The 9,489-nt window shown below is 36.0% G+C and overlaps 2 protein-coding genes across 4 annotated transcripts; one reads left to right on the forward strand and one right to left on the reverse strand.

Annotated features, from left to right (window-relative positions):
* Positions 1–517: 517 nt before the first annotated feature.
* LOC105831675 (lipase maturation factor 2) lies at positions 518–5,418 on the forward strand. Its single transcript, XM_012671977.3, has 10 exons — positions 518–969; positions 1,425–1,608; positions 1,799–1,900; positions 2,283–2,467; positions 2,545–2,723; positions 2,843–3,092; positions 3,177–3,391; positions 3,502–3,742; positions 3,864–4,080; positions 4,383–5,418. Exons 1-10 carry the CDS (start codon positions 867–869, stop codon positions 4,660–4,662), a joined length of 1,956 nt encoding a protein of 651 aa, XP_012527431.1. The 5' UTR covers positions 518–866; the 3' UTR covers positions 4,663–5,418.
* A 251-nt stretch (positions 5,419–5,669) lies between these two features.
* LOC105831674 lies at positions 5,670–9,179 on the reverse strand. Of its 3 annotated transcripts, none has more exons than XM_012671976.3 (3): positions 9,091–9,179; positions 8,734–8,888; positions 5,670–8,658 (listed from the first exon to the last, which is right to left on the reverse strand). In XM_012671976.3, exon 3 carries the CDS (start codon positions 8,620–8,622, stop codon positions 5,860–5,862), a length of 2,763 nt encoding a protein of 920 aa, XP_012527430.1. In that variant the 5' UTR covers positions 8,623–8,658; positions 8,734–8,888; positions 9,091–9,179; the 3' UTR covers positions 5,670–5,859. The 3 variants fall into 3 exon arrangements, with proteins under 3 accessions (XP_012527430.1, XP_012527428.1, XP_012527429.1); XM_012671974.3 differs by having other exon boundaries at positions 8,970–9,109; XM_012671975.3 differs by lacking the exon at positions 9,091–9,179 and adding an exon at positions 8,970–9,061 and having other exon boundaries at positions 8,734–8,883.
* Between the last annotated feature and the right edge of the window lie 310 nt (positions 9,180–9,489).

Genomic DNA, 9,489 nt, shown 5'->3' on the forward strand with positions numbered 1-9,489 from the left:
AAGCTAATAATAATTCACGTTATAAATATTATAAGCTCAAAATTTAATTCCCTCAGAGGAGGAATCAGAGGTCTAATAAAAGTCTCAAGTCTGCTCGAAGCTAGACTTAAGACAATTCTTGAACTTAAGATCGGTCTATGAATTCCGTCCTAAGAGGTTCAAATCTGAATCACATATATATTGACAATCTTATAAAATCATATTCAAATAATTTCATATTATACATATATATGCAACTTGCCTGCCGGCCAAGTGGTGGATTGTGATTGGTTCACAAACACGTGACTTAAAACAAAAAATTAAATTTCTTCAGTTAATCCATATATTTAACTTAAATAAACAAATAAATAAATCTTTGACTTTTTAATTAACATCTAATTAAGTTGATTAACATTTAATTATCATTGTTACTCTTCTTTCAGCGTAGCAATGATAATTATGTCCAACCGCCTGGCTTGTTTCACCGACTTGTCGAACGCGCCCAATAGCGCGCTTCTTCTATCCAACGTAGGCAATGGTAGACAAGTTCAAAGTTTTGGATGGCGTCACGCTAGGCAGACGATTTGGCGGGTTCCGTTGCGTCCACTGGGTGCGTCGCGGAGTCTCCACCACTCTCGCCAATCGTTGCGTGCGTGTGTGCGTACATACGTGCGTACATACATACATCCATCAGTGCGTGCGCACGATTTAAGCGACGTGGATTGCCAGGGAATCGTTGCACGCCGCCCGTGATCTTGACGTCGTGTTTGTGTTTGTATGTGTGTGGGTCTGTCGCGTTTTGACCCGGCGGCGTTCGGTTCGGTCTGGTCTACGTCCGCGTTAAAGCCGGACTTTCTCACAGAAAACTCTCGCCGATCGCATCGACCATGGTGCAAATACTGCAATTACGCTACACTCGTAACCTGTTCCTGCGCGGAATCTGCATAATATACCTGTTCGCGTTCCTCAGCTTCTACGTGCAGATCCCAGGTGAGGCACCAACGCCGACTTGTGTGCACTTGTGTGTCGCGCACAGTTCTTTCTCTGCTTTTGTTTTTTCTTCTACATGAGATTCATCTCATGTGATTCATCTGTTCTCCTCTTGCTATGCACGATTAACACTCGGAGAACGCTCGGAATACATCTGTGCCGTATAAGAGATTGATAAACATCCATTAGTAATGCTTGTATACGGTACTCTGGAATGTAAACTGCCGTTTGCTCGTACACATTCCGATATCCCGTGCGATTACACCTCTTCGCAGTTGCGTAACGAAATTTTAACACCCATGCTACTAATTGATTGTAATCCTAAAGCTCAGTCTTGGAATACAAAAAGAAATGTGCATATATAAAGTTTATTTTAAGATATGTACGTAAATCTTCCTTTTTTTTTGGAAGATATTCAAGATGTGATGTTGTTATTAATTAATATTGTAAAATAGGATTGTATGGAGACAATGGGATTCTCCCAGCCAGGACGCAGCTGGATCTCAAGGGACGAGCGACATTGGGCAACAAATTGAAACAAAAACCAACTTTCTTATGGTTTGCGCCATATCTGGGCTTGAATGTTGAATATATGATGGATGTATTGGCTATTTTTGGAACTGTTATCTCCTTTGCAGGGTACAGTTGAAACAGTTATATTACAAGATTAAAAGAAAATTAAATATGAGAGTATTTGTATAACGTTTGATTTGTTCAAAAGTAGAATTTCTATTATATTTTTAAGTTCTATTATATTTTATGAATATGGCAATTTTTATTGTAAAATCATAACAAAGTTATAAATGCTTGATATTATATTCAATTACAGATTTATCTCACAGAAATTCTGCATTGCACCAATATTTGTAGGGCTGTGGTCTCTATATTATTCTTTATACCAAGTTGGTCAAACTTTCATGTACTTTCAATGGTGAGTTTAATGAATGTTTCATCTATATCTATACAATTTATTTATAATCTAGTTTAACACTAAAATTTAAATGTCTTATAATTATTAAACTTTTCAGTCCTGCTAAATCTTATTCATGAATATATTCCTTTATATTATTGATTTAAATATATACAAAATTATCTGGTTTTATATTCTATGTCACTAGTAGTTTTCTCTCAGTGCTGAAGAAGTCAATGAGTATTATTATTAATTTAATTAAAAGAAAAAGTTTATGTATATAAAAGTTTAAAAAGCAATTAAAATATATACTATTTAATTTTGCTTTCGAATAGATTACCTATTCAACTTAGATAAATAATTTGTTAATTAATTAAAATTTATATATATGTTTAACTTGCAGGGATGTTCTTTTACTGGAGGTTGGGTTTCTGTGCATAATTGTGGCACCATTCTGGTATCCTTATCGTGGGAGACCAAGTGATATTTTAACACTTTGGGGCGTGCGCTGGTTGCTCTTCCGACTTATGTTTGCTAGTGGAGTAGTGAAACTTATTTCAGGCTGTCCGATCTGGTGGAAGTTAGATGGTAAAATTATTAACGTAAAATTTAATAAGTGAAGGTAACATGTATAGGCATTAATTATGACACACATTTTTCTATAGCTTTAAATATCCATTTTGAATCGCAATGTATACCAACTCCTCTTGCATGGTACGCACATCACTTGCCAACATGGTTTCTTCGATTAAGCACAGTTGGTACAAATGTTGTCGAGCTTGCTGTACCATTCTTATTTTTCTTTCCAAACAGAAAAGTGAGAATAATGGCATTTTATTTGCAGGTATGTATTGACTGCCTACAATTGCCTATACAACAGAAGATCCACAGAATTATGTTGATTAGTTATTTGGTTTTTTTTTTCTTTTTTTAAATTGTGATACTTTAACGATATTGTTCTAGGTATTTCTGCAAATCTGTATTATAGCTACTGGAAACTACAATTTCTTTAATTTTCTTACCATTTGCCTATGCATATCCTTGTTGGACGATCAATTCTTTTATAAACGAAAATCTAAGAATGATAAGTCTCGTATTAAGAATTACCTCTCTATATTATTGACTGTATTGGTTTATGGAGGAGTAATTTATGGGACATACATTTACTACGATCTTAGACTAACAGACAACTGGACCATTGAATCTAATATCGGTACTTATTGCTATTTTATTAATAACTGATAATTTGGTCCTGATGTTCGTATATTGATCATAAATCGTACTTTTCTTTTTGTAGCATTTACACAGGAGCAATTTGATTACGTTCTATCTCGCGCAGTGCCACTTTCGATAAATATCGGTATAATATCCTTTGGATTAACACTGGTAGATTTGATAGTCATGTCTGTGTATCACACGAAAGGGACGCGTGATATGCTAACAATAATAACAACGATAATAATTACACTTTTCTATATGAATGCTATAGGATGGATTTTTGCAATAAGCCTCGTAAGTAATACTAAGTAGCTTCAAGCGTACCTGAATTTATAGTTACTAAAAGTTCAGTGCAAGGGATGGTATATAACGTGTTACATATGTATGAATATAAATGCTTGCAGGTACCGTATTCCACTTTGCATCAGTCGAACAATTCGACGGTACTCGATGACCTAAAGCATATACATGCAAAAGTGGATCACCTTCATATAGTGAACAGTTACGGATTGTTCCGTCGTATGACAGGAGTCGACGGTAGACCTGAAGTTGTGATAGAGGGAAGCGACAGCATTGAAGGACCCTGGAAGGAATACGAGTTTTTGTATAAACCAGGAAATGTTAATAACTCCTTGCCATTTGTTGGTGAGATACCTTTACATATTTGTATATTAAGTGTTCTTTTTTTTTGTCATTATATTGGTTTATTAATAAAGATACAAAAATTATAAAAGATAAAAATTCTTTAACAATTTCCTTCTTACAGCACCTCATCAACCTCGTCTCGATTGGCAAATGTGGTTCGCTGCTTTAGGTACATATCATCAAAATCCATGGTTAATGTCATTAGCCTATCGTTTATTGAGCGGACAGCCCGAGGTACTGACGCTAATGAACACTGTTGAAAATCCATTTCGAGACAAACCGCCGAAATATGTTAAGGCCAGTCTTTATTATTATCATTACACACCGTGGAGTCAAACGTGAGTATAATTTAGTGCACTTAAACAAAACATTTTGCATCTCTATAGGAAAAGTGACACAAGTTAAAAATAAAAATTGTTGTTTAGGAAAGAGAAAAGAAAATTGTATATTTAAAAATTATTTATTTATAACAGCATTATATATAAAGTTAACTCGTTCTTAACATTTTAGCTTTTGTGTCACTTTTTGCAGAAGTGCAACTAGTACCTATAAAACATATTTACTTCAAATATACACGATTACATGTAATTGAATTTCTAAACCAGAATATTATTTAATTTTATTGTTTTCATGCATACAGATTGAATACTCGTGCTTGGTGGACTAGAGAAAGAATAGGAGAGTATTTCCCAATATTCAGCCAAAGTCATCCTCCACTTATCGAATATTTGACAAAAATGAAAATACTTCAAGAGAAACCTGGTTTTAAGGTTACAAATGAACCACTCAAATTGATTCTGGATTATCTCAGAGCTTTGATCTGCAAGGTGGAACCAAGTCTAATTTTATGGGGTGTATTTACGGCCGGTTGCACAGTAATCGTAACAGGTTATAGTAGTTCGGTATCGAAAAAAAAATAGTTATACTCTGAATGATATACCTTACACTTACAATTTAATAAGTTACAAAGCTATAAAATTTTGAATATTAATAAAATATAAAATGTAAGCTGTAAAAAATATGTATCAGCTGAGAATTATTTACATACAGTGTGACTTACAACTCCATTAGAGGCATAAGATTAATATTTGCATGTAAGATATACATCTGCATTTCTTCCTTTCATCGAATAGATTTATTAGACAATATTAACTATTGTGTCGTGTGTAATAACATAATAATGTATTAAATATAAATCTACCAAGATAATTCCTAAGAGAAAAAGGCATTTATATTTTATATAAATTAATGTGCTTACTAGAGAATTTAATATCTGGTGAACGGATATGTTCAAAGTATATTACGTATCCCATTTACAGAATTAATAATTCGTTATCATTCTGTGTTTACTTATTACAAAAAGGATGTGATATGATTCAGTAATGTTCAGTATGTATGTATGTATGTGTGTACACACATCATACATACTGAACTGTATAAAAATTTGGATCTCTTTTATCTTATTCTATTACTGGATTGTTCATTAGCATTAGTTTGACTGTGGTTTTAAGAATGATATTAAGTATTTATAATGAAACAAGCAAATATATCCATTATGATGAAAAGAAGAATTGGAAAAAGACTCGGTGTGTGTGTGTGTGTGTGTGTACACACACACATGCATACATACACACACAGCATATTTTCTTATATAACTCATTACTATTGCATTTTTTCTAATGTCTTACAAATATTACACGTTCTCGACATTTACATAGACTGTAAATAGATTTCGATAACGTATGTTTAAATTGTCAGTAGCCACTCTTATGGCCTTCCTAAAATTTATATAAATATAATTTTATATCCTATTTACAGTTATACTAGATACATGTGTTTGTAACATGCGCTAGTGATAATTATCACAGTTATGTAACATTATGAATTATTTTCAGAAGATTATATTTGTAATAAATAAAAACTAGTCTTTTTTTATGCCCATTTATTTTAATATAAAAGGAAATGTAAACAAAAATGTAAATTAAAAATATGCATCATGTTTGCAGATAAATAAAAAAACTTTAGTGCTTCTTATGATATCTCCCTATTGATTTAACGATGCCGAGAATTATGTGTTGGTTTGTGATAATCTTATATATTTATGAATTGTTCAGCAGTTATGTAGAAAGGGTTTCCGGTGTAACGTCTATGCGAAGTGGATCGATACGTTCACTTTCATCTTCGCTTTCATCTTCGCTATAATTGCTTAAATGCATCTTTTTAATTCTTCGTGTTCTTGTATCTTTCCGTTTTCTTTTTTTCAAAACATCTTGTTTGGCTATCTTATCTCTTTGAAATATCATTTCCATCTCTTCCTTTAATGTAGTATTCGACAAACTTATGGGAAGTTTAAATAATTGTAATAAGCGAGTTTGCAGTAACTGATACTGGACACTCTTTGTTTCCGCAGATAATCGAGAATTCGTTGCCGTTTGCTTCGATACTTTATCATTTCCAAATCCACGGTATCGCGCGATCGATTCGCATTGTTGCTGAACCTCTTGACGAACTTCGTCTTGACACTCGTACAGTAATTTCCAAAGAAGCAGATTCTTCCAACCTAATAAAGTTGCTCGATTCGGTAGAATTATATCACTCACTTCCGTTTCATTTGCTTCATTAATACTGACAGTTTCTCTCAGCTCATTTAGCCGCTCGTAATCTTCCACGTTCGTATTTACATTTGATTCATTATATTCTGACGAAGCTTTATTTGAAATGTTGTCTGGATCTTTCTTTAAACGTAAGACGTTGCGTTTAAAAAATGAATTAAACAAACGTGCATTTTGCTGGTCGTAATTATGACAATCGTTTATTAAGAGTTGACTGAATCTATCAAATTGAATAACCTCGTCAATGCTAATGAAATCAAGTATACCTTTACTTACAGAGAAATGTATAGGTAGGTCAATAAGAAATTTTTTATTCACATCTAAATCGTAGTCCGTAGACGTATTTCGTTTTCTACTTTTTTTTAGCCTTATGTATCCACCGAACGGAAGTGGCGGTATGAAAAAATCACTGTTATCACCTTCCGTGGCGTTGCCGAACATCTTCGTTCGAAATTGTTCTATTACCTCATTGTTCTGCACTTCACTATTTCCTATGTTCAAATGATCTTTTAAAGAAATTAAGAGTTGTTTCTTTCTACTATTTAAATGTACATAATTAACAATATCATGTGGAATAGTTAGATTGCCGTTCAACAATTTCAACGTGTTGTATAATTTTTTAGTATCGAACAAGAGCTGTTCAATGCTATAGGGCTCTTCGTCAGAATTATTAGGTCTGACGGAAGGTGGAAAAGAGAGAGTTTCGTACAACCTTAACTGAATTTCGAAAACACTTATGGAGTATTGCTTTGGCTTTTCGAGTGGACACTTTGGCATATTATGAGACGATAATTTCTTATTAATTGTAATTTTTTTAAAGCGGAGGTATGTAGAGACTGGTCTGGGTATATTTTCGATACTTATACCTCTCATTGTATACCTTACTATCGCGTAATATCGATGTCTCACTTGTGTTCTTGACTTTCTCGAAAAATATGTCGATATCTTAGACCAATCGTTCTTGTACTTTGTATGCAAATTAATTAATTTCAAATCGTCGTTGACTGTCCACAGATTCGAAAATTCGTTCTTGATATTCATCATCACGGTTTCGTAACGCAGTTGAAGCTGCACCGAGGTTCGATGTGGCATCACGATGCTCGAAATTTTTGAGAAGTTTGTGCCGTATTTCCGCACCGCTTTCAAGAGAGTCGACGTTTCCGCCTTATTGAATCTGCCTTTCTTCAAGTGCGGCGCACTACTGTACATCCATCGTACATAGACCTGCTGCTTGGTCATGTGCCGCATGTGATTGGAGACCTCGGCCCAGGGTATGTAGTCTCCAACTCTAATTGTATTTACAATTTTTATGAGATGCTTGTCCTCCTGCCTGGTCCAAGCGTGCCCGGAGCTCGGTACCTTTTTGATAGTATTGTATCTAATGAAACACTGGTATGCGCTACGGTTTGTCCCTAGTTTCTGCGTAATGGCATCCCAATCTTGATAATTATATTCTTTCACGCATTTGAGAAGTTTCTTATCCTCCTCGCTCGTCCATTCACTCTTCTCGATGTTGGGATGCAAATAAACATTCCACATGGCTCGGCATTCGCCTGGCGAATGCTTGTTATTGAAGTCCGTGATGGAGATCTTGTACCAATCAAAGTCTTTCTCACCCATCGCTTCCACCATCTCGTTAAAATTTCTCGGGAGCACAAATTTATCTTTCTCAGCCTGATTATCGGATGTGGACGGGTCAGGTTTTTTGTCATTCTCTCCAGACAGCACCGATTCTATAGCCTGGTTGTGTATGGCGGCTAAAAGCGTTTCTCTGTCCCTTCTCGACCAACGGTTCGGCTTCTTCAAAGAGAACAAGGATAACTCGTTGCGGGCTTCCTTCAACTTGGTGTCATCGTTCTTAGGGGCACTAAAGTAATTCTTGTCCTTGAAGTATGGTATACCGGCGTTGTTAAGCTTGGTTCTCGAACTCGAGTTCCATCCTTCCTTGGATTCCATCCTCTCGTCCAGCAGCTGTATCTTTTTCTCGCATATTTCCAACAGAGTGGTCAATTTCTTCTTGGCTATCGTTAAGCCAGTAATCAACCTTGTATTAATCTCGTATGCGTTCAGAGACTCGTCAATACACTGATTCTCAGAGAGATAGTTCAAACAGTCAGCGTTGTCCTCGAGATCATCGAAATTGTGCGAGGACGACGAGTCGTCAGAGTGTTGGCTGGGGCATTGCAAAACTGGTTTCACACCCAAAGCTAAGGCCTCGTCCAGAGCCTGAATATCGGCCAAAATATCCGAATCGTCGGATTCGCTCATAATGAGTCAGTGTGCCTCTCGTTTCTCTGTTGATTCCTGTGGCAAATAAATCAAACAACATACAATGTAGCTAATTAGTATCAAAGACCTGATAGTAAAGGGTAAACTTACAGTTGACACAGCTCCTGCAATTGGATATGAAAAAGAACAAATTTGAAGTCCTCAGAAAGTTGACTGATAAAACATTGGATGCAACATCATTATTAATCCAAGTGAAGTCCTACATGGCAAAACAAATGCATCCTTTCCTCCAAGTCTCTTCTGTACTGCATAAGGAAACGAGAATTGATATTACAAATTTAATCATTAAAAACCGACAAGGTAACACGGTGTAACAGGAAAATCACCCTTCGTATCAGACGCTAACACGACGATGTGGATAAACGCACAACAACGCACAATGTGACACTGACAATCGGATTATGTCAGTATCCCGTGTTGTGGGCAATCGATCTCTCTCGCACTTACGCGCTTTCTTCGCGAGCTACGAATCGCCGAGGTTGCCAAGTTTCCTCTCTTCTTTCCGCTTTAACAAACACCTTTCTAGAGGACACACGGATCAAATATCATCCGCTGTTTCTCCACCACAGAAGAGAAACGGCGCGGGTTACGGGTAACAAGCAATAACAAGTAACAACGAGTTGCGCGTCGCGCGCACGCAAGCAGCGCAGATACAGCAGACGCCGCGTTCGGTCCGGTTCTTAACTTCTCCCCTCAGTCGCGTACATACGTCGTGTGTCACGTTGTGTATGTCTCACCGCGGCAAAAGCGTTTAAGCATCGATAATTGATCGTGCCGATAAAAAACAGACGAGAGATATCGCGAAGAGATAAACGGAACGGAAGGAAAACCGCGAATCGGACGAGA

This window comes from Monomorium pharaonis, chromosome 8 (genome assembly GCF_013373865.1).
Source record: "Monomorium pharaonis isolate MP-MQ-018 chromosome 8, ASM1337386v2, whole genome shotgun sequence".
In the NCBI taxonomy this organism is placed as follows: domain Eukaryota; kingdom Metazoa; phylum Arthropoda; class Insecta; order Hymenoptera; family Formicidae; genus Monomorium; species Monomorium pharaonis.